Here is a 25751-nt window from a genome sequence, read left to right as displayed (position 1 = left end):
ATACATCAATATCAGTGAGCATAGTATTGGACTCTCCACAAAGGCATGAGAGCTTAGACTTGGAACCTGCATTGATTTCATAGAGATAGCCAAACCTTCAACTTTATTGGTGTCTGTGGCAGACAAAATATGGATCTTGAAACTATTCTTTTAAAATAGACAAAAAGAATATTTAGGCCTTAGGATTCAAATTAGAGAATGACATGGGGAAAAAATCTGTCCCCGTCACTGCACCGTCCCCGGCCCACCATCCTCTGCACCGCCCCGTCACCGCCGTTCCCTTCACCGCCCCATCACCGTAACCGCCATCCCTTTCACCGCCCCGTCACCACCACTGCCATCCCATTCACCACCCCGTCACCGTCCCTGCAGCATCCATATAAGCCTTAGTACTGCAATATTTAGCTTATTCCTTTCTTATAAATCAAAGTTCTGGCTGCTGAACTAGAGAAAGAGATGTTCAGCTGGCAGGGCTTTGTTTATAAATTTTTATCAACACAACTAATATACTACTTTATCCTAAAGCAAAAAATAAATAAATAAATAAATAAATAGAATTTTTTTTTCTACCTTTGTTGTCTGGTTTCTGCTTTCCACATCTTCTCATTCAATTCCTTCCATCCACTGTGTGTCTTCTCTCTGCGTCTTCCATTTGCTGTTACTGTGCCTCTCCCTTCACCCCCTCCCACAATTGGTCTAGCACCCATCTTCTTCCCTCCGCTCCCCCATAGTCTGGCATCTGTCTTCTTCCCTTCCAGCGTCTTCTCCCCACTCTGCCTTCCACATTTCCCTTCAGGGTCTGTTCCTCTCTACCCTCTTTCAATGTCTGTTCTATTCCTTTCCACCACCACCCTTCCCTCCCTCCTTTACCATCTGTTCCTTTCTACCACCCTTCTTTCATATCTTCTATCAGTCCCCCCACCATCACTAGCAGTCTCTCTTCTCCCTTACCATGAGCAAATAGAACTTCTGAAAATTGTATTGCTGAGGCATTATTTCTAATGCCTCAGCATTAGACATCAATTTTATAATTCTTACTGTCTGCTCTGATTTCATTCACAATTTGGTTTGTATTGTGGCTGAGGATTCCATGAGGCATTTAACATTTTCCTGTCTCTTGAACTGTGATTTCAAGTTGATTCCTTCAATAATGGAGTCTCACGGCAGTAGCAGTTTTCTCTTTTGGGCTCTTTTGACATTGTTTAAGGGATTTCTTGTACATTTGGTGCTGGTCTTCTTTGATGAGGTCACTTCAGAATCTATTTCCAAGGAAGAGAAACTTTTTCCCTTTCACTCCCTCCTTCCTTGTGTGAGCCGGGAACACGCGGTTCCCACAACCCCCACCCGCATGCCGGCTCGATCGTTTAACCAGCTTCCTCTCTCCACCTCACCTTAGTTTGCCGGCTTTCTTTTTCGGCGACCGGCACACTTTCAAAGAGCCGTGCATGCGCGGCTGCTCAAAGTTCAATCTTCTGCTCTGCTGCAACTTCCTCTTTTCGGTATGCAACACCATCAATCCCAGATTTCTCACTCATCATACAAGGAAACAAATATATAATCAAATTCTGGTGTCACCATGGTAATAGCAGCACAAAATCCCTCCACTGCCAGATACTGTGAAGCAACAGAAAAACTTGCTACTCAAAAACTTTTATAACAGCAAACCAGTAACATGCTCAGATGGGGATGGAGACAGCAGTTATTATTGGGGTGGTGATTGTTCTAAATGAAACACAGGCTTACCGTCTACACCAATTTTTTTTGCAATATACACTTCTCCCTCAATATTCATGGGGGTTAGGAGCAGAGCCGGCCCGCGAATATGGAAAATTCACGAATAATTTTTGGGACCACAGGAACTCACGGCAGCCATTTTTGATGATGGCTCTGCATGGGGCAGGAGCGTAGGAAGATCGCTCCTGCCCCGCGTCACTGCTAGACCACCAGGTAAGGTCTGGGGAAGTCCAGGATGGACTGATTCTGCTGGCCATAAATCACGAATAACCAAATCCACGGGTACTAAACCAGCGGATTCGGAGGGAGGAATGTACCTCCCATTTTCTGGGGATAAACCAGTGTGTTTAGTCACACTGATTGAGATCTACTGCTCTAGTACCATATTTTGCACTATCACATATAAATTGAAAGGGTCTAGAATGTCTTTAAAATGGTAATTTAGCCTTAAAGACCTTGAAACACCCACTTTGTGAATTAGAAAGTTGCATGCAAGAATATATATAGATTAATCTAAGAAGAAGTTCATATGCTACCTAACAGACCAAGTGACTATCTCCCAGCTACTGTCAAGCTCCATATACTAGAGTCATTTTATCTTTATTACTAATAAAACATTTCTATAATACGCTTTCCCAATACCAGAATTGTTATTACAAAATCTCTGTGAGCATGCCTTAGCATGTTAGAACAGTGGGAGGATACTGTATAAAGGCAACAGGTTCTGGACTTACAGGTTTATCTTGTAATAGACAAGACACATGTTGATGTTGTTCCCCCTGAAACATTAAAGACCTTATTTTAGGAGCAATCCCACATATAAATGGCAGCATGTAAACATCTGGAGAAGCTCACATATTTAAAGCCATTTCAAACAGGGGCCATTCATATTTGAGGAATGCCTAATACATTTGGGTATCACGGAAGCATAGGTAGGTTGGGGTCAAGCAAACAAGATGTGGATTCCCCCACTCCACCCCCATTTGCAGCTTTCTAAAAATTGCTCCCTCTGACGTACATTACTGTACCCATCTACAAGAACCTCTAGCTTTGGCAGAGCATCTTGCAAAACAGTATAATTGCTCATGTCCTGACTTGGATATGTGAATTCCACTCTCCACTCTAAAATCTGTATGCACATACGTTTATATAGGGAACCATTAAATTTGGTGAACATTTATGCAGTTTCTATGCAGTTCCAATATTTATTTATTTATTTATTTAAAAAAATGTATATACTGCCTGGGATCTCAGAAGTTTCCATAAAACATACATGCATAATTATACATAAGTATTACAATTGACAAATCATTTACATCATCCTGAAGCAATAACAAGTAACAAAATATGACCTGGGATAGCCTAACTCAATATATATATATATATTTATTTTTTTAACCAACTATGTTCCAAAAGAAATAAAAATAACTTGTACAGTAGTAGTTCTAAAAATAATGAATGAATGCAAAGAAAATGTCATTTGCTTCAACAATTAACTTCTTAAAGAGTCTTGTAAATTGGAACATGAAAACAAAAATTCCATTATTTGCTATCCATTTGCCAATAGGTTCCTGAGTAGTAATACTTAAACTTCTGATTTATAAAGATGTGTAGTATGTAACTATCCTGTATCTTCCAATAAAACTTATGGGTACAAGGTTCTCCATTTCTAAAAAAGTCAAAGAGACAGAAGTTTAAAAAAAATAATAAAAAAAAAAAGACACACATACTCTGGTACACCAAAAACAGATACATCCAAGAGAAGAAAACCATAACGAATAGAAGCTATTAATAGGTCTGTACACCATTTAAATGGAACTACACAAGTTGTACCAGGCAGTTTTGTTTTTTTAGTCAAAAATATGCACTACAGTCATAAAGTGAATAAAAATACAGTGGTGCCTCGCATAACGGACGCCTCGCACAGCGAACGCTGCGCACAACGAACTTTATGTCTTGATCCGTACAACGAACTTCGTTTCACACAACGAAGTCGCCCGAGCTGCATCCTTCCGCGCAGGCACTGCGCTTAACTGCCCTCTCTCCGCCTGGTTCCCTCTTGCCCCCCCGACTCCCCGACACGATCGGGGCAAAAAGGAGCCCAAGCCCTCTTGCCCCGCCGATTCCCCAACTCCCCACACAATATCGGGCCAGGAGGGAGCCCAAGTCCTCCTGGCCACGGCGACCCCCTAACCCCACCCTGCACTACATTACGGGCAGGAGGGATCCCAGGCCCTCCTGCCCTCGACGCAAACCCCCCCTCCCCCCAACGACCGCCCCCCCCAAGAACCTCCGACCGCCCCCCCAGCCGACCCGCGACCCCCCTGGCCGACCCCCACGACACCCCCAACCCCCTTCCCCGTACCTTTCTGTAGTTGGCCGGACAGACGGGAGCCAAACCCGCCTGTCCGGCAGGCAGCCAACGACGGAATGAGGCCGGATTGGCCCATCCGTCCCAAAGCTCCGCCTACTGGTGGGGCCTAAGGCGCCTGGGCCAATCAGAATAGGCCCGGGAGCCTTAGATCCCTCCTGGGGGCGGGGCCTGAGGCACATGGGCCCAACCCGACCATGTGCCTCAGGCCCTGCCCCCAGGAGGGACCTAAGGCTCCCGGACCTATTCTGATTGGCCCAGGCGCCTTAGGCCCCACCAGTAGGCGGAGCTTTGGGACGGATGGGCCAATCCGGCCTCATTCCGTCGATGGCTGCCTGCCGGACAGGCGGGTTTGGCTCCCGTCTGTCCGGCCAACTACAGAAAGGTACGGGGAAGGGGGTTGGGGGTGTCGTGGGGGTCGGCCAGGGGGGTCGCGGGTCGGCTGGGGGGGCGGTCGGAGGTTCTTGGGGGGGGGGGCGGTCGTTGGGGGGAGGGAGGGTTTGCGTCGAGGGCAGGAGGGCCTGGGATCCCTCCTGCCCGTAATGTAGTGCAGGGTGGGGTTAGGGGGTCGCCGTGGCCAGGAGGACTTGGGCTCCCTCCTGGCCCGATATTGTCGGGGAGTTGGGGAATCGGCGGGGCAAGAGGGCTTGGGCTCCCTTTTGCCCCGATCGTGTCGGGGAGTCGGGGGGGCAAGAGGGCTTGAGCTCCCTCTTGCCCCGATCATGTCGGGGAGTCGGGGGGGGGAAGAGGGCTTGAGCTCCCTCTTGCCCCGATCGTGTCGGGGAGTCGGGGGGGCAAGAGGGCTTGAGCTCCCTCTTGCCCCGATCGTGTCGGGGAGTCGGGGGGGCAAGAGGGCTTGAGCTCCCTCTTGCCCCGATCGTGTCGGGGAGTCGGGGGGGCAAGAGGGCTTGAGCTCCCTCTTGCCCCGATCGTGTCGGGGGTGCCAGGGACCACACGGAGTCACCCACCGTACCACCCGATTCGGGTAAGCGCAGGTATCGGTGGGTGGCTTATTTGCGGGGGGGTGCCTTATTTTACATTTTTTTCTAAAAAGGGGGGGGCTGTCTTATTTGATGGCCCTGCCTTATCATCGGGGAAACACGGTAGAAAAAAAAAAAAAATGAACAGTTAAGTCCCAGTTTTTGCCGCTGAGACTCTGCCCTCTCACTGTAAAATTAGACTCTACTTAGTCTGTCTTTAAATTTAAAAAATGTGTGTTGTTTTAAAAAACAATTATGTTTTTAGATGTATCTAAATAAAAATAATAACCAAAAATTTATCTTTTTTTATGTCATCTTAGCATATTTTATGCTACAGAACGAATTATTTTTTTTAACATGTATTGTTATGGGAAAACGCGTTTCACATAACGAACTTTTCGCATAACAAACTTGCTCCTGGAACGAATTAAGTTCGTTGTGTGAGGCACCACTGTATAGTACATGGAATATGTGCTGTTTCTTCATTTAATATGACTAGAGGTTTATTCTGCTTTGTATATAAGGTGTGATTAAAAAATACAGTGAATACTGCTGCCGAGTGCCATCCAACCGAAAGGCAGGGATCTTCAATATGGGAAGCAGTGTGTCAAACCTTAGTAACAGTATGTGACAAGTTTGAACTTTTTCAGTGCAGTCAGTTGTGAGCTACAGTTGAGAAAAGGTGTATTTTTAATGTGCGCTGTAAATCATGGATCATGAAAATGAAATTTTGTTTCAAACTGCAAAAAGGTGCAAAAGAAACACACAAAATGTTAAAATTAGTTTATGATTATGCGCAGTAACCATAAAGATGTTTTTCAAGTGGTTCGAGTGATTTCATAATGATTGTGAATAGGTTGAAGATGAGGAGAGATCAAGACATCCTTCAACATCAAAAACCCAAGAGAATGTTGAAAGAGTAAGCAAAATGATTTGATCAAGCAGGCAATTAACTATTAGGGAAATTTTCAAGGATCTGAACATCTCTTATGGTTCCCATTCCAAACATTTTAACAACAGATTTGAACATGAGGTGAGTAAATGCAACCTGAGAAACGGGAAACGGTTTCATCCTCCATCACCATGACAACGCTGTGTCACACATTGTTCTAGTACGGCAATTTCTATGAAATAAAAACATTACAGTGTGTCCTCATCCACTTTATTCACTGGATCTGACACTGTTTGACTTCTTGCTCTTCCCCAAAGTCAAAATGACAATGAAAGGTAAACATTTTGAATCAATTCAGTACATTGAGGCAGCCTTAATACCACCACTAAAGACACTCACGAAAGAGGACTTCCAGAACTGCTTCTGAAAGTGGCAAGAATGATGGGATAAGTGTGTTCAAAACGAGGGGGAGTATTCTGAAGGGGATTAATAACCATGTGTCTTTTATTGTAATAATTTTTTTAAAAAAATTTAAACATTTACTGTATTTTTTAATCACACCTCATATATTCCAAGAGTAACTGAAGTTTTTGAAACTATGTTATGTTAATTAGGTTTTCTATTCTTCCTTTCTCTATTCAGTTCAAGGTCGGGTTACATTACAAGAGGTTGGATCAGTTAGCCAGGAAGTTACAATGGACAGTTTGACACGGACATTCAATAGAGTTTCTAGTACAGGTAGATCAGTATAGTTATTAATACAGTTAGGTCATAGTTACGAGTTTCAGTAGGCTCATCGTTATGTCCCAGGAGTTGCATTAGACCAGGGGTCTCAAAGTCCCTCCTTGAGGGCCACAATCCAGTCGGGTTTTCAAGATTTCCCCAATGAATATGCATGAGATCTATGTGCATACACTGCTTTCAATGCATATTCATTGGGGAAATCTTGAAAACCCAACTGGATTGTGGCCCTCAAGGAGGGACTTTGAGATCCCTGCATTAGACTATTCAGAAATGGGCTTTTACAATTACCATTTCAGTTACTTCAGGGTTGGTTCCCTGTCTTGGTATAGAAATGCCTTTAAAAGTTTTCTGAACCTGAAATAGTGGTCACAAGATCGTAGTGTAAGTGGTAGTTGCTGACCTCTGAAGTAATGAATAACTTATTTGGAAACATACTTTAACCATTACAGCCTACAGCCATACTGCTAAATACAGGGGTAACATTTAAAAAAATATGAGACATGACTGCATTGCCCAAGGTAGGTAGGTAGGTAGATTGTGAGCCTACCAGGACAGATAGGGAAAATACTTAAGCATCAGAATGTAAAAACCACCTTGATGATATTGTGAAGGGTAGTATGTAAGTACTTTAATATTATATTTCCATATATGCATTTGAGGTATGCAAGAGTTTGGGTTCTCTAAGCAGATAGTGGAAAAAGTACCAGTACTCAGTTCTACCAATTACCCCTGAAAATATGCCCCAGTTGGTGCACAGAGGAGGAAACTACACATCTTTTCTTCTCCTCCATAATCACTACCTGTTCCTCTGATCCCATCCTCATCCATCTACTGATCACCATCTTCCCTACTGTCATCCTCGCTTTCTGCCATATCCTTAACCAGTCTCCCTCCTCCCCTTCTTATCCAAGCTACTTGAATGCGCTGCTCACCACCATTGTCTTGACCCACTTATTTCGGGCTTTCACCCACTCCACACATTGGGTGGAAGGTTTCATTGTATTGTCTACGATGACACCAAATCATTTTCTTGGGCACTAACCCCCAAGGTGGACCCTAGCATCCGGTAACTGTGATTTGGGTTATTCTTCCCAAAGTGCATCACTTTGCATTTGTCCACATTAAATTTCATCTGCCAGTCTTCCAATTTCCTAAGGTTTGCCTGCAATTTCCCACAATCCGCATGCGTTTTAACAACCTTGAACAGTTTAGTGTCATCTGCAAATTTAATCACCTCACTCCCCGCGTCATTCTCTATTGTACATTTCAATCTCTTCTTACCCTAAAATTGAATGCCTTGTATGGGTCCTTCATAGTTTATACTTGTAGCAAGGGAACGTTTACTGAGGCTTCTATTGTCATATTCCTACAACAGTTTGTGGCACACCTAGCCACCTCTTGTGGCACACTAGTGTGCTGTGGCATACCATTTGAAATCACTTTCTAGAGCCTAGGAACAACTCAGGCAGTGTAAAATAGAATCTTTCCCACAATGCCCTGCCAATGTGCATTTGTTTCCCTATTCATGCAATCTTTTACTTCTCAGGACTACCAACTTCTGAAAAGTGCTATCCATTTCTAATTTCACTTTTTTTCTAAACACTCATTTCCTCCTCTAAATACCCATTTCCAATACACAGAGGTTCCATGATTTTTTTCAGATTTTTACCTGGTTTCTTATACTTGTTAGTGCACATGGGAAAGAACATTATTACTACTTCTACTTATCATTTATATAGTGCTGAAAGACGTACGCAGCGTTGTACATTTTGACATTTATAGAGCTTATAATCTAACTTGGACAGACATGACATATAGCGTTGGGGATGGAGAACCCAAGGTGAGAGGAGTTAGGAGTCGAAAGTACTCTCAAAGAGGTGGGCTTTTAAATGGGCCTTGAACACTGCCAGAGATGGAACCCACTGTAGGGATTCGGACAGCTTGTTTCAAGCATATGGCACAGCAAGGCAGTAGGGATGGAGTCTGGAATTGGCAGTTGAAGACAAGGGCACAAATAGGAGGGATGCACTGGAGGGGAGCGAGATGTCTAAGTGGAAGGCCTGAGAGTAGCGAGTTGCAGTAGTCTAAGCACAAGGTGATGAGGGCGTGGATAAGTGTTTTGGTAGTATGCTCAAAGAGGAAGAGTCGAATTTTGGTAATATTATAGAAGCAGCAGCAGGTTTTAGCCATATGTTGTGGAGCGCACGGGGGATGTATCAGAGGGGAAGGAAGAGAAAAGTGAAGGAGAGAGAGGAGTCAAAGATGACCCTGAGATTATGAGCAGACAAAACAGCAAGGATGAGTGTGTTGTCCACAGAGACGAAGAACGAGGGAACCGGAGAGGTGGGTTTAGGCGGGCCGTTTGGAGGAGGATGGGCAGGGGAGGGCTTCAATGGCTGGGAGGGTGTAGATGGGCTGGAGTAAGTCTTAACAGAGATTTTGGCAGTTGGAACCCAAGCACAGTACCGGGTAAAGCTTTGGATTCTCGCCCAGAAATAGCTAAGAAGAAAAAAAAACAAACATTTAAATTGAATCAGGTTGGGCAGACTGGATGGACCATTCGAGTCTTTATCTGCCGTCATCTACTATGTTACTATGTAAGATGAGCAACTCTATTTTAGCCATATTCTACATGTCATGTTCTCTCTCCTCTTCCTGTCATGTCTACAGTATTTCCTTTAAGTTTCAGGGATCCTAGACACTATGGAAATCTTTAGTGCTCCTAGAATAATACTGGCTTAGCAAATCACAACTCAGTAAAGTCAGGAGTTATTTTTCTAATACCTATAGATCAATTGCTCTCATATGGGCAACCATCCATATTAGTGCCAAAAGATCACATACATGCTATTAAACACTGTACACAACAGATTAAAATTACAGTATTATGCATTAATAAAACATAGCAACTGCATTTATGGTCCTACACAACTTTCTTTCAAAAGAGTAGAAAATCTATACTGTGCTCATAAAAAAGCAACCTAATTATAACATTTCATATATTACTGCAGTTAAACAAGAAAATTTCCTTTGCAGCTGCCTCCAAGATAAAAGTAGCATTATACTAAGTCATTCATTATCTTTGGCCAATCAGAATTTACTCCTTCCGTATTTTCCCTTGAGAAGATAAACTGCACTAAACCTAATATCATAACATAGACCTTTGCCCTTCCCGTTATCCACCAACACATTCACAGTTCTTACTCTCTGAATATCCTGTCAATGTGTGGCCTACCTATCTTTACTTACCCCATGCACCTTCCAGACAGGATATGTGGGGAAGAGGCAACATCATGCTGCCATGTCCCTATGAAATTACACACAAAGAGCCCAATGTAATAAACTAGATTTTTTCACACTAAGCTTGCAAAGCAGTAAGGTTTTGGCAGGGAAAAATCCATTGTAAAAACAAGTTGCACTAGAGCTGTGGTCTCAAACTCGTGGCCCGCCAGGTACTATTTTGAGGCCCTCGGTATGTTTAGCATAATCACAAAAGTAAAATAAAACAGTTTCTTGATCATATGTCTCTTTAGCTATACATTACAATATTATTATTGAGACTTAGCAAAAAGGAAAGAATTATAAACTATAAAGAGTTTTACTTCATGCAAAATTGTCATTTCTTTAATCAGACATTAACTATTTTTTTCTGATGCCCTCCAAGTACCTACAAATCCAAAATGTGGCCCTGCAAAGGGTTTGAGTTTGAGACTACTGCACTAAAGGTAGCCTTGTTAGCATGCAAAACATATGCAAACTCAGCAAATTCAGAACTACTTCTGATGTATAAAACCATGCTGAATTTTCAAGCAGTTGTTTACTTTCCTTTTAGCACAGATTCTACTTCAACTCAGAGGTGAAATAAAGATCCTACCCAGGAACACTACAGTCATCTGAGGTGAAGCACAACACTACATCTCAGAGGACTTGGAGCTCAAGTGGGTATGGTAGCCACAACAATCCCAAGGCTATCTGGTCCAGGTCATCTCTATCAGGCACCCAACACAGGGAAGCCCTTGACGACCTGGACCAATACTTCTTGCCTGGTTGGGGAGGCACCCAGTGGCATCCTGTCTCACTACCATCTTGAAAAATGGGGGCACCTAACCATTATAAGGGGTCATAAGAGGAGAATTCTTGAAGTTTGACAGATGGGGGGCAAGGTCAGTGCTAGCAAATCCAGCCAGCCTTTACAAAATAGTTTTGTCCTGTCAGCATGTGAGCCAATCCATGATAGAAGCATGAGGGCAGATTAAGGCCAAATGACCCATTCAGTCTGCCCATCCGCAGTATCCCCCCCCCCATCTCCTTCTCTCCCTAAGAGATCCCACATGCCTGTAGCACACTTTATTGAATTCAGTCCGTTTCCACTACCTCTATCAGGAGACTATTTCTTGCATCTACCACCCTTTCTGTAAAAAAAAAAGTTACCGTATTTGCCGGCGTATAGGACGACTGGGCGTATAAGACGACCCCCCAACTTTTAGTTAAAAAATAGAGTTTTGTGTTATACTCGCCGTATAAGACGACCCCTTCTTCCGCACACCTTCTCTACCGCCCCGGGTGCAGCACAGCCGGCCAGGTTCCCTTACTTTTGTGGCACTTCCCCGACCAACCGACAACAGCCCCGGTCCGACAAACCTCCCTGCCCTTAACCGCGAATCTAAATTACCTTCTTACAGCTGCTGTAAGAAGGTATTTAGATTCGCGGCTACAGGGCAGGGAGGATTGTCGGACCCGGGCTGTTATCGGTCGGTCGGGGAAGTGCCACAAAAGTAAGGGAACCTGGCCGGCTGTGCTGCAACCGGGGCGGGGCGGCCGCCCCTCTCTCTTGGTACCGCGAGGCTACTCTCTTTCTCCTTACCTGCCATGCCTGCTGCACAGAGCCGAACGGAAGTCTTCCCGACGTCAGCGCTGACGTCGGAGGGAGGGAGGGCTTTGTTTAAGCTTTGTTTAAGCCCTCCCTCCCCTCCGACGTCAGCGCTGACGTCGGGAAGACTTCCGTTCGGCTCTGTGCTGCAAGCAGAGAAGGTAGGGAGAAGAAGAGCCGCGCGACTGAGTACATCCAGCCCCGCAAGTAAGGCATGTAAACTGTACCCGGCGTATAAGACGACCCCCAACTTTGGGGAGGATTTTAAGGTACTAAAAAGTCGTCTTATACGCCGGCAAATACGGTATTTCCTTAGATTACTCTTTAGCCTATCACCTCTTAATTTCATCCTATGACCTCTCACTCTGGAGTTTCCTTTCAACTGAAAGAGACTCACCTAATGCGTACTTATGCCACGTAAGTATTTAAATGTCTCTATCATATCTCCCCTCTCTCGCTTTTCCTCTAAAGTATACCATATTGAAATCTTTTAAGTCTGTCTCTGTACACCTTAGGACATAGATCACCGATCATTTTAGTTCCCTTCCTCTGGACTGACTCCATCCTGTTTACCGTATTTTTCGCTCCATAAGACACACCCTAGATTTAGAGTAGGAAAACAAGAAAAAGCAAATTGTGTAATAATATATACCAAATTGTGTTCTAATATATACTAGGCTCTTCACCCAGCTCCCCTCACTCCCTGCCTGGCTCTGCACCCACCCCCACACTTCTTGCCAGGCTCTGCACCCACCCTCACACTCCTTGCCAGGCTCTGCACCCTGTCTCCCCTTCCCTGCCAAGCTCTGCACCCTGTTCCTTTCTTTTTTCATATACACACAATACACACAGCAGATATAAATTCTCAAAACTGACAAATTTTGATCACTAAATAGAAAATATAACATTTTTCTACCTTTGTTGTCTGGTGATTTCATGAGTCTCCTTCCTTCCTTCCATTCCTCACTCAGGCCCAACAATTGTCCCTTTCTATTCCCTCTCTCCCATGTCCCGAGTTCATGTCCCCTTCCCCTCACTGCCTTTCTCCTTCATCTTCCCTCTCTCCCATGTCCCAAGTTCATGCCCCCTCCTCCTCACTGCCTTTCTCCTTCATCCTCCCTCCCTCCCATGTCCCGAATTTGTGCCCCCTCCCCCTCACTGCCTTTCTCCTTCATCCTCCCTCCCTCCCTCCCTCCCATGTCCCGAGTTCATGCCCCCTCACTGCCTTCCAGCCTGTCTCCTTCGTACTCCCTCCTTCCCTGCCACGCCGAAGCCTGCCTTGCTCCCTCCCTGCAGCGCCGAAGCCTACCTACCCGCCGTCGATTCCTCCTCCTCTGCTCCTGGTCCACCACCACTCGCCGCAACTCCAGGAAGATAAGGGAAGGGCCAGTGTGCAGCGATTGCACATCAACGGCCCACAAACCTTCCCCCAACGTCAGTTCTGACATCAGAGAGAAGGTTCGAGCCAGCCAATCAAGTCTGTGCATGCTGTGACATGTCTCAAGGTTACTCATGCACAGCTGCAGCTTAGTGTTAATCTAATATTCCAAGCGACAGGACAGTCCTCGTGCGAATCAAGTAAGAAACTGCTAGATTTGTAACACCATTCAGTGATAAAATTTCTCACAAAAGAAAAGACAAAGTCAAAGGAGATCCATAAATCCATAACTGTGGCTTATGGCGAATCTGTTCCATCATTCTACAAAGTAAAATTTTGGAGCAAGCAGTTTAAGTGATGTAGAGCACTATTCTTTAACCGCCGGTCTGCGGACCGGTGGCGGTCCGCAAAAAAATCTTGCCGGTCTGTGAAGGATTCGGGTCCCCGCCGCAACGAAAGGTGCCAGCGTCAGCTGACCTGCAACTTCCTGTTGCCATCGCTGTGCCAGGATTCCTGCCGCGTATGCTTCCTGCCTTTGTCTCCGCACCTCCAGACCAGCAGCGGCAACTGTGTGCTTTTAACTTCGGCACAGAGTTGCCCCTAATAAGTAGTTTAGCCGCGGTTTCATGACACAGTCTTGGGGCCTTTGCTAGGCCGGCCCGCTTCGATGATGCGATGTGAGTCGGCCTAGCAAAGGCCCCGAGGCTGCCTCATGAAACCGCAGCTAAACTACTGCTTAGGGGCAGCTCTGTGCTGAAGTTAAAAGCACATAGAGCTGCCGCTAGCCTAAAGACTCTTGAGCCACTGAAGGACGGCAAAGAGCAGCTGTCCTGGAGGTCTCCCTTCCTCTCACCTTTGCAGGTCCCTTTTTTCAACTTTTTTTTTTTTTCTTCAAACAGCGACGGGCCCCGGCATCAATGTCAAGTAAGTTCCACTGTTCCTTGCAAGTGGTTCTGCTCAGCCAAAGCTTCCCCTCTGACATGAGCCAACCTTAGGGGAAAGAAAGCGACCCGTAAAGGTGAGGGGAAGGAGGGCAGATGATGGAAGTGGTGGGGAGGAGAGAGAGAGAAGGGGGCAGATGATGGAAGTGAGAAGGAGAGAGAGATGGATGTCAGTTGAGAGGGGAGAGCAGATGCTGAATGAAAGTGGGGAAAGAACACATACTGGATGGAAGGAGGAGATAAATAAAGGGTATATGCTGGATTGGGGGAAGAAGATAGTTCCCCCAATCCAGCATATGCCCTTTATTTATCTCCTCCTTCCATCCAGTAGTTAGTAAGATAATGGAGGAGTGAGGGAAAGAGGTGACAAGCTGTGGGTAGACACAGTGAAAAGAGGGAAACAGGACTAAATAGTAAGAAAGAATGTAATTTAGATGGAGGCAGAAAATTGAGAAGGAAGACCAGAGAAGAAAAGGAAAGGGACGAGAGAGGAGAGAATGATATCAGATCTGAGTGGAGGAAATGAGAAGAGAGAGATGCTAAAAACCACAGGAGGGAGGGAAGGAGAGAGATGCCAGACCATGAGGGGAACAGAAGGAAGATGATGGATGCCAGACCAAATTGGGGGGAGGGGGGGCAAGAGGAGAGATGGCAGGGAAAAATAGACAGTGGATGGAAGGGGCAGATGCTGCACTGAAGAGACAGAGGGCAGACGCTGGATGGAAGAGAGTGAAAAGCCAATGAAAGCAGAAACCAGAGACGACAAAAGGTAGAAAAAAATAATTTTATTTCTATCTTGTGATTAGAATATATAAGATTTGAAATATGTATCTTGCTAGAGCTGATGTTAGACATAACTGGGGGAGTGCAAAGCCCATGCAGTGCTTCTTTAGCTTCCAGCTGGCTTAGGGCTCTCTCTGACCAGGGGGCAGTTGCCCTAGTTGCACTCCCCCAACACCATTCCTGCCATGTGTGACTGTGGTATTCTGTTACATGATATTTGTGTAGCATTCTGTAATAATTTGGCTTATCCAGTTTTCTCGATAGTAGAGGGGATATATGTGAAGGGGAGGGGAGACAGGGGTTTTGTTGATCTTTGCCCTGTATTATTTGTATTTATAAAATGACAATTGTATAGAATATTGTTTCTTTTTATACTTTAACAAAATATGTTCAACGCAGCGGCGGCGCGTTCCTGATACCGCCCCCCAACTTCCGTTGATCCTTCTGTGATCCCTCTGCCAGCGCGCAGCGGCGGCGCGTTCCTGATACCGCCCCCCAACTTCCAGTATATGAACTTTAAAGCCTGTCACTTTGCAGCGCACGCTAGCACTTTCAACAGCATTGATAGCTACTGCATGGCACTAGACTTAATTTTAGTTTTGTTTTAAATGGTTTATATGGTTTTAAGTTCCTGTTTGATTTTAGTTGTGTTAAGGCTTTTTACCTTGCTTTTATTTTCCTTAGTTGATTTTTCTGTGATCCCTCTGCCGCCGCACAGCGGCGGCGCGTTCCTGATACCGCCCCCCAACTTCCGGTATATGAACTTTAAAGCCTGTCACTTAAAGGAGCGCGCTTAAGGAGCAGGTTCTGCTCCTTAATGCGCTCCTTTGTGCGATACTGCAGTGCGGACTGATGATTTTTTTAACAAATTGGCTTAAAATCCAAAAAATTCTCAAAAAAATAAATAATAATTACTCTTTCTCAACAATTTTCTTTTTTTCTTGTATCTTAATTTCATTGAAATTAAACATAATCGTTATTCATACTTCTAATTCTAACTTTGCAAATATGGATAATACACTTTCATCTATCCCGGTTTTTTGGGGCCGTAGACCTATGAAGACTGAGACAAACCAAATTAATTCAAATGTTAATTTACTCCTTACTAAAACAACCTCCCCTGCTTATTCCAACCCTCCACAATTTCAAAAAACCAGGCCTTTAAATATAGGTCTAATCAATACTCGTTCTATGAAAACAAAATATCACCTTATTAGAGATCTTATTTTACAACAATCCTTAGATATACTATTTCTAACAGAAACTTGGCTTTCGGATGGTGAAGAAGCCTATCTTACTTTTGCCTGCCCAAATGGTTTATCTTGTCTCTATAACCATCGTCCCAACAAAAAAGGTGGAGGTTTGGCTGCAATATTTAAAGAATCTCTATTAACACAAGTGGATAAGTCTACAGGCAACGCATCTATTGAATATTTACAATTTTCCATACAAACAAAACCAAAAACGGACGTTCTACTAATTTACTTACCTCCTCCGATAAATTCTGACAACATTACACACCTTCAGTCCTTACTTTTTGAATTTGGTAGCTCCACTTTAAATCCGTTAATCTTGGGGGACTTTAATATCCATTTTGATGATCAGAACAACAGCTATACTAAAACAATTCTTTCTCATATTAGGCAATTAGACTTATGTTCATTAATAACACAACCAACACATCAAGCTGGTCATACTATTGACACAGCCCTTATAACAGCATCTGCAAAAAACAACTTTTCTTTAAATTGTTGCCTCCCAGTCCCATGGTCAGATCATCACATGATTTCATTAGCCTATACTAGTCCAAGTATCAAATCTAAAACTAAACAACAATCACTTTTAGGAATTTTAAAGAACTTTCTTCCGAGTCAATACAAGCAACACTTAAATTAGACTTTTCTGAATCAGTCACTAATTCAATTGATGATTTAACCAATCTTTGGAATATGGCCATACAATCTACCATAAATAAACTTGCTCCAATACAAAGTAAAATCATCTCTGTTCGTAAAATCCATAATCCCTGGTTTACTTCAGAACTTTTACTTCTTAAAAAACAATTAAGATCTCTCGAACGAAAGTGGAGAAAAGATAAAACCGAAAACAATTTACTAATATACAGTGAACATTCGAAGTTCTATAAAGCAAAAATAAATCAAACCAAAATGAAATATTATTCCGATAAAATATTAAAAGCTAAAAATCCTTCTCTTCTTTATACCATCCTCAACAATATAACACCAAATAATAAAAAATAATGTGAATCAAATAATACAGTTCCCACTGCTCAAGAACTGGCAAATTACTTTACTGAAAAAATTACTAACATTAGGAAATTATTTAAAAATAACTTATTACTTTTAAAAGATCTTGAACAGGTTAATCCAGATTCACTATCTTCCAAATGTTCCAAATTTAAAATACCTAGTCTAAATGAGATTGAAACTATTCTTAAAACTCTGAATATCAAAGGTTCTAAAGCTGATCAGATACCACCACTTATTCTTAAACAATATTTTGACATCTTTGGACCTTTGATTCAAACATTAGTTACCGAAAGTTTAAACCAACACATTGTACCTCTGGATTGGAAAAAGTCATACATCCGTCCCATTATTAAAGATAAAAATATCGGTCATGATGACCTATCCAATTATAGACCTATATCTAACATCCCCTTTTTAGCAAAATTAACAGAGAAAATTGTTTTCAACCAAATTTCAGAGTTTGTAGAAAAAACTAACGTGTTACATCCGAATCAAACTGGTTTTAGACAGCACCATAGCACAGAACACTCCCTGATTGGCATGACAACTTCCATTCAATATTTCTTAGATCATCATCAATCGGTGCTGTTAATTTCTATTGATCTTTCAGCAGCATTTGACACGATTGATCATCAACTTCTTCTCAATAGACTCCAATCTATTGGGGTTACAGATGAAGTTCTTGCGTGGTTTACATCCTATTTCAGTAATCGCACATCCACAGTTTTTTTCAATGAATCTTCCTCTAAACCATCACACATTGCACATGGGGTTCCCCAAGGATCTATTCTTTACTTTTCAATATTTTTCTGGCACCACTGTTGACATTATGCCAATCTGTAGGCTTTCAGGTTTTTGCCTATGCTGATGACATTCAGCTACTGCATCCTCTAAATAATAATGATGTACTTGAAATTTCAGATATTAATAGGAAACTTGACCAAATTTATCACTGGCTGGATGAAAACAGATTGGCACTTAATATCAAAAAAACTAATATCATGCTTTTTCCATGGAAGGATAGTTTCCCTCTTGTTACTCCTGTCGCTATTCAAAACGTTCCCCTACAATTAGTCCAAAATATTAAAATTTTAGGGGTAATTTTCGATAATAAACTTACTTTTCACGACCATATTAGTAACATCATGAAAACTACCTTTTACAGATTACGTAAAATTCGCTCTATTTCAAAATTTCTATGTCCCAAATCACTCAACATTCTGATTCACTCTTTGGTGATGTCTAAAATAGACTATTGCAATTCTCTATTTAAAGGAATTGCTTTACATGAAATAAAACGTCTCCAAATCATACAAAATGCATCAATTAAATTAATAACCAAATCCAGAAAATTCGACCATGTAACACCGCTTCTTAAAAATGCACACTGGCTTCCAGTTATTCACAGAATAACTTTTAAACTTTGTATAATCATCTTCAAAACTCTATATAATATGACCCCCGCTTTTTTATTTAAATTATTAATTCCATATTCTGCAAGGAGAATTTTAAGATCCAACGAACAAAACTTATTGTCTATTCCTTCATTAAAAAGTATAAGTACGAGAAGGCAATTTATTTTTTCATGTACTGCACCTCAGACTTGGAATGCCCTCCCTATTTTTTTAAGGGAGGAGAAGGAATTCGGAAAATTTAAAAGTAACTTAAAAACTTTTCTTTTTAAAGATGCCTTTGCAAACTGATTTTTTTATGTTACTACTCCATTGTGCTTTATTATATTTTTTTTTAACTATTACCCTTGTGTTTTTTCCCTGAATGTCTCTTCTTTACTTTAATGAATTGTATTTCACCCCTCCTTACCTAATGTCAAGAGTATGTTAAACAGTGTAATTTATTTATTTATTTATTTTTTTAATATTCGTATGTATTGTACTGTTACCTAACAAATGTAAATTTTAATGTGTACATCGCTTTGAAGTTTGATTAAGCGATTCATCAAGATACCTAATAAACTTGAAACTTGAATATAAAATCATAACTATTTGAGGATTGTGCGGATGGGATCAGATGATTTGTGGGACTGAGCTCGCGGGGACGGGGCGGCGATGGTTTTTAAAAAAAATTTCAGTCTTAGTAGTTTGCCGGTCCACAAAATAATTATTTTATTTCCGCCGGTCCATAGGTGTAAAAAGGTTGAAGAACACCGGTGTAGAGTCCATTGAAGGTGACCTTCACACTGGACAGCCTGTAGAAGGAACTTCCACAGAAATATACAAAAAAGTTGAGGATTTAATTTTGTTAGACAAACAAATTAAGGTTTCCCAAATCCATGAAGAACTGGGCATTTCATCAGGTACAGTTTAGAAAATAATTCATGAAAGTTGGGCATGTCCAATGTTAGTGCAAGATGAATTCCAAGAATGTTGACGCTACAGAAAGCCACGAGGTTCCAGTGTTGTCAGGAGAACCTGGAGATACTCTGTAAAGATCAAATGAATTTTTTTCATCGTTTGGTGACTGGAGATGAGACTTGGATCTATCTCAGAGATCCCAAGTACAAAATGGAATCAATGCAGTGGAAGTACTAGTCATCCCCCACCCCAAAAAAATTCAAGACAGAAAAATCTGCACACAGGCAAAGTCATGGCAACTGTCTTCTGGGATGATTAAGTACTTTTGCTTCTGGTGTTCATGCCACACAAGAAAACCATAACCAGGGAGATTTATACCAACACAATAATCACTTTGCAGGAGTCAATCAAGGAGAAAAGATGAAAACTCACAGCAGGCATGCTGCTTCTTCACGACAATGTGCTGGTGCACACGTCACGACAATCAGAGGCTGCCATCCAAGAATGTGGGTTTCAGAAGCTGAACTGTCCCCCCTACAGTCCTGACCTGGCACCCTTAGATTATTTCCTGTTCCGTGTTTTGAAGAAATCTCTCCAAGGACAGCAGTGATGAAGGTACAAGTGATGAAGACGTCAAGAAAGCTGTGACATCCTGGTTTGAAGGTCAAATAGAAGAATTATTTTCAAAGGGGTTAAAATTAATGTAGGAAAAATGTATGAAGTGTATGGAGCTATCAAGGTACTATACTGAAAAATAAAACAAAAGGTTATGAAAACTCTTTTCTTTCCTACTGGAGATAGATAAATTATTGAATGCCTCTCGTATATCACATTCAGAAGTTACAGATAGAAGAAAAAAGGAGGAAGCAAAAAGCCCTGTGATTTCTGAACATGATAATTTTTTGAAGTCTATTCCTGTTTTTCCAACACTTCAAGCCTTCTGATGCAGGCTTGATAGCCAAAACACGGCCTGTGTCGAGTCATATTGAAGTATAATAGACTGGTATTTCTTTAGGTTTTGCATCTTGTCCTCTCCACTATGTTTGGTTTGCTCTTAATCTCAGTGAAAATTCCATATTTCATATGAGCAGAGCTACCAGTATCACATAGGAATGTATCTGAGCTGCCTTGGCATCCCAACATCAAGTTATTTCATTAGCAGTTTTAACCTCTCAAAACAGTTTTTTGCTCTGAAGCTCAGGAATCCATCTTCTCAGGCCAGATCCAGCAGACTGAAGAAATCTCAAACTGAAGAAACCACACAAATAACTGCTCAAGTTGCTGGTAGGGGGACAAGATTTTAATTTGCAGGAAACTGAAAAAAAAGAAATCTGGATAACTTTGTAAAGCAATTCAATCTAGGCATGTTAAACTTCCAAAACATGATTATATCAATACCAACAGGTAAGAAAATGGATTTCAGATGTAGCTCATGCTGTTTTCACTAATAGCTCAAGGCAAGTTACTTTGGGGTACAGTAAGGCTTTTCCTGTCCTTGGAAAACTTACAATCTAATCTGGCATCTGAGGCAACAGAGGCTTAAGTATGTAATTTGCCCAAGACAACAAGGCGCAGTGGTGGACTTCAACCTTGCCTTCCCTAGATCTGAGCCTGCTGCTATAACCATTTAGGTTCCTTTTCAAGTAAAACTTGAAGTTTTTAAGGTACCAGAAAATGCCATCTCATCTCTTAGTAAACTCTACTACTGGCTTAGTGGAATGGCTAATAGAGGTACGGGCTACCCCAAAACAGATTGCCAAAAAGTCTAGAAATGATGTTAACATATCCACTTAACTGGAGATTATTGTGCTTTATTTAGACTATAGAAAAAATGTGAACCAATTTACTCATTCAAAAGGTACAAAAAACAAGAGGTATACTCCATGAAGTTACATGATAATACTATTAAAACCAATAGGATAAAATATTTTTTCATTCAACAAAAATAGTTACCGTAATCTTTGGATCTCATTTCCAAAGACTGTGGTAAATAAAAGCAGTTGGCAAGTCTAAGTTTCAAAAAGGTTTGGATAAGCTCCTGCAAGGAAAGTTCATAAACTGCAATTATGATTGACAAGGGAAGCCACGAGAATTACAGCACTATCTTTTTGTGGTAGAATCAAAGCAGTCACTTATTCATGGAGTCAATAATCTTTGGGATTCTGCCAAGTTTTGTGATTTGATTGGCCACTACTGAAAGCAGGATAGTGGGCTAGATGGACCTTTGGTACGGCAATTCTTACTTTCTCAAGACCCACCGAGGTAAGATGCTTTGGGTGCAAAACTCATTCCTTACTCTTGTAAATATTGGGTGAAGCTGGAAAATTCTTCCTATGATTTTTTATATAGCTTTGTAGATTCAAAAATATAGATAAACAGATAAGATACATACACACACATATATAAAGAAAGCATGTGATGTAAGTAGAACTGGTTCTAATGTTTACTAAAGATTAGCATACACTGGACATTAAAATGGGTTAAGAGCTATGTGGCCCATTATGTTCCTATGGACTATGCAGGACATGCTCATGGTAATATCTGTTAGTGCGTGTAAAGGTTTAATAAATGGCCCTTAATATAGGCATGAGCTTCTAATGCTAATTTTCTTTCTAAATATTTCATGTTGTATACCATCTCTTTATGATCTCTTGGGTTCATCTGTTTCAAGAGATAAAGAAGAATATTAATTTATTTCATGTGAATCTATGTTTTTATTGTTATTCATTTAGTCATGTTCCCTGATATAAGAATTTAAAATGCAATAAATAGCTCAGTAAAGCTAATCAGAAAACAAATCTTCTGAAATGCATGAATGTATCAGGCTTTGAATGCAAACAAAGCAGATAAAAATCATTTTAGATTAATTTCCTGCACACATTGGAGCTAGCAGGTACCAAGAATTGTATTCTCCATCCTTGCAGTTAGTTATTTGTTACCAAGCTGCCCAAACTACATGCACAGCTCACTAATAAGACCAGTGATAACATTACATTACATTAGGGATTTCTATTCCGCCATTACTTTGCAGTTCAAGGCAGATTACAAATGGATTGTCATAACATAAAAGGAAATTCAAAAAAGTATCATTCACAGTAAGTACAAAGACAAAAAAAAACAAAACCTGTTAGACACCCCTCCACATACACTCACCTTATTAAATCCTTAAAAAATACCACAATCAAAAAACTTGTTCAGTTTATGAGTTCTGCACAATTTTTAAAGGAAACAACTGTTTCAAATCGTTAACAGAAAAACTTTAGAATGAGATTGATGTTAAGGATAATGAATTTGCCATTACTCTGACTAGTTCAGGACTCCAAAAATACAATTTCATAGTTTGTTTACAGGAAGAAGTTACAACTTGTCTGATACTTTTCTGAAAGCCTGTACCAATGAAAATGAACATTAAATCATTATATAAAAGTTGTAAAAAGTTAATTGTTACAGGATTATTGCATATGCATTACCTAATCTTCTCAAAGATAATTCACTCAATCAGGAAGATAAGAAAGCTAAGTTAGAAGTCCTATTACTAAGGCGTGCTAGCTGTTTTAACATGTGCTAATATTAAGCACGCGCTACACGGCTAGCACGCCTTAGTAAAAGGACCCTTAGTTTTGTAGCCTGGATACTACTACTACTATTATCATTTCTATAGCGCTGAACGGCGACCACAGCTTACAATAGAGAGAAGAGCTTACAATCCGATTTGGACAGACAGAAAGGACATCTCAGGGTTGGGGTGTTTCTAGCAGAAGGAATGATACGATGAGTAAAAGTAACTGACGGTGAGTGAGTTGAGTTGAAAGCAGCTTCAAAAAAGGGGGCTTTTAGCTTGAATTTGAACACTGCATGACGTTTTTGGCTCTGGCAGCCTGTTCCAGGCATACAGCGCGGCAAGAAAGAAGGGACAGAGTCTGGAGTTGGCAGCAGAGGAGAAGGGTACAGATACCTGATGAACCTGATGAACAAAGTTTATGGGGGAAAGCATAGGGGGAGATAAGTGAGGAGAGATATTGAGGGGGCTACAGAGTGAATGCACTTATAAGTCAGTAAGAGGAGTTTGAACTGTATTCAGAAACGGACAGGGAGCCAATGAAGTGACTTGAGGAGAGGGGTAATGTGAGTGTGGTGGCTCTTGCAGAATTGTTTATTGTGAGCTTCTATACCGCTACTAATGACTGGGGAGTCAATTCAGCGCGGTGTGCATATGAGCTTCTGTAAAAGGTGTTATAATACATGAGCTTCTGCGAGGTGTTACAATATATGGACTCTATACAGAATTACAGAAGCTTCTGTAGCAGTGTTACAATACAGAGTCATTAAGATCGGTATAATTATGGCATAATCAATCATCCTACTTATGTTACCGGCACATCGATTGTCCTCCTTATTTGCATATGTCCAAACCAAATCATTCATCCTACCTATATTCACATCTAATATTAGGTTTACTATTGCAGCTAAGTACACTATGGGCTCCTTTCACAAAGGTGCGTTAGGGCCTTAATGCGCGCTAAATTACCATGCATTCTAGCCGCTACCGCCTCCTCTTGAGCAGGTGGCAGTTTTTCGGGTAACACATGCTAATCCAGTACATGTGCTAAAAACGCTAGTGTACCTTTGTAAAAGGAGCCCTATATTTACACACCTCCTAAGGAGTTTGGCCTATTCAACTAAATATAGTCTATACACATGTATCTGTATTGCGTTTATGTTTATCTTTGTGCATTCTTGTATCTGTTATTTCTATAATATTTATACTGAACAGCGTATTATCAATACAAATAAGTTAACACATGCATACTAGTTAACTACAAGCTCCAGTAAGTTTTGACAGGGGTGATTTCAACTAAAGTTAGTCTATATAAATTAACTATCCTTAGCACTTAGAAGTTTGATATGCTAAACCACCCAGAATGTCTTATAACAATCTGAGGTTCTAATATAATTATTGGTGAACAACTTCCATTAAAGGTCCTAACCTAAAATGCTCGTTTTGAATGGTTGCATGCTTTTCGATTTTATTTTGGGGTTTGTTTGTTTTTTTATGAGACTTAAGCAGTGGCTCAGAGAGAATATGCTACTGTAGCATAATTTGCCTATAGTTCAATTCTGATACTGCCATTCATTTACAGTATATTGTGCAATACAAAAAAAAAAAAATCCAGTCTTTGGCTATTAACTCGTTTGGGTACTAAATGCAAAAAAGTTGAGTCAGACCTAACAGCGAGCACTGTCAAAGCATAAAACCCACGATCAGACAAACATCATAACTAGTCACATGCATGCAAAAATATTGTCTCTCTCATCCAAACGGGCATTCACAGTCTTACAATACAGACATATCTAAGCAGCCACTGATACACACATACACAGTCCACCAACAGAACACATACTGACAGTGATTTCTTCACATACCCTGTCATTTTCTCTTCAGGCAGGTAACATCACTCCCACATAGTCTCTCACACGTGCTGAGCTCACCTTCACTGAGTCCACGGGGTACATAACGCTGTGTTCCAGGATCCCGGCTACCGCTCCGGCTGTCATGTGCGTGCTAAGCGAAGCGCTCGGCGGCAGACTCTCATACTCATCCCCGAGGCCCGGACCGCCCTCCCGGTTTTCTCCCTCCATCCTTAATCCAGTCTCGCTCCCCACGCTGCTCAGCTCCATCCGCTCGGGGATGCCGCCGTAGAAGGCGCGAGGGTTCACAGGCAGCGTAACCCCCTGTACCCTCCCTTCCAACGTCTCGCCTCTCCCCAAACCACGCCCACACAACAACCCTCTCCTAACGAAACACTGGCAGACCTACAGAAAACAGAGAGCTCGCACACGCTCCCAGCTAAGCGATTGGTTCACATAGGAGAGTGACAGCAAGGCGCCCCTCCCATTCCTCTCTCTCTCTGTGACGTCTTGTCTTTCGCTCGCTCCGCTTTTGACAGAAGCCCCCCCCAAAGTTCTGGAACTCCAGGTTGGTGGACCTAGGTCACGTGACCGCCTAGTGGCACTTGTGAAATAGCTGGGCGGTCAGAGTATAATTTTGAAAACGTAAAGTGGGCTCGTGCGCTTCTTCCTTCTCGTGGGCCCTGAGCAGCAAAATTTATTTTAAAATTCTTTATCCTAAATTTTGGAAAACTTTTTCGTTTCAAAGAGAATCATGTTTGATGATGCTTCATCCTTTGCTCTGGGTAAAATAAAATATCCACTATCCTAGGGTTACCAGATTTTCTCTTTTAAAAAAGAGGACATTTGACCCTGCCCTGTTCCGCCCCTGGCCCCTTCCAATTTTGCCCCAGCCCCACCTCCACCAAACCTAGTGTTTCCTTCCCCAAGCTCTGGGGCTATGTCTAAAGTGCCTCCGCGCATGCATGGATGTTGATGCATTGACATGCTCATGCGCGTATGCATGTGATGTCTTCACTTTGACATCTGTAAATGCACAGAGGTCTTCCAGAGGCGGCCCCGAGCTC

General features: G+C 41.9%; 1 protein-coding gene across 4 annotated transcripts in view; it reads right to left on the bottom strand.

Moving 5' to 3' along the window:
- Positions 1–25080, bottom strand: part of SLC25A37 (solute carrier family 25 member 37) — a 47001-nt gene extending 21921 nt beyond the window's left edge. Inside the window, exons 1-2 of one of the 4 annotated variants that reach the window (XM_033947877.1) lie at positions 24766–25080; positions 2469–2513 (exon numbers count right to left, since the gene is read on the bottom strand). In XM_033947877.1, the coding sequence (XP_033803768.1) occupies positions 2469–2513; positions 24766–24954 (234 nt within the window). In that variant the 5' untranslated portion in view covers positions 24955–25080. Of the gene's footprint in view, positions 1–2468; positions 2514–9970; positions 10138–12904; positions 13324–24765 lie in introns of those variants that run through there. The other 3 variants (XM_033947879.1, XM_033947878.1, XM_033947880.1) reach the window with 3 other exon arrangements.
- Between the last annotated feature and the right edge of the window lie 671 nt (positions 25081–25751).

The sequence above is a fragment of the Geotrypetes seraphini genome, chromosome 6 (assembly GCF_902459505.1).
Source record: "Geotrypetes seraphini chromosome 6, aGeoSer1.1, whole genome shotgun sequence".
Taxonomy (NCBI): Eukaryota; Metazoa; Chordata; class Amphibia; order Gymnophiona; family Dermophiidae; genus Geotrypetes; species Geotrypetes seraphini.
Note: the sequence above shows the minus strand (reverse complement) of the source record. Positions and strands in the feature narration are given on the sequence as shown.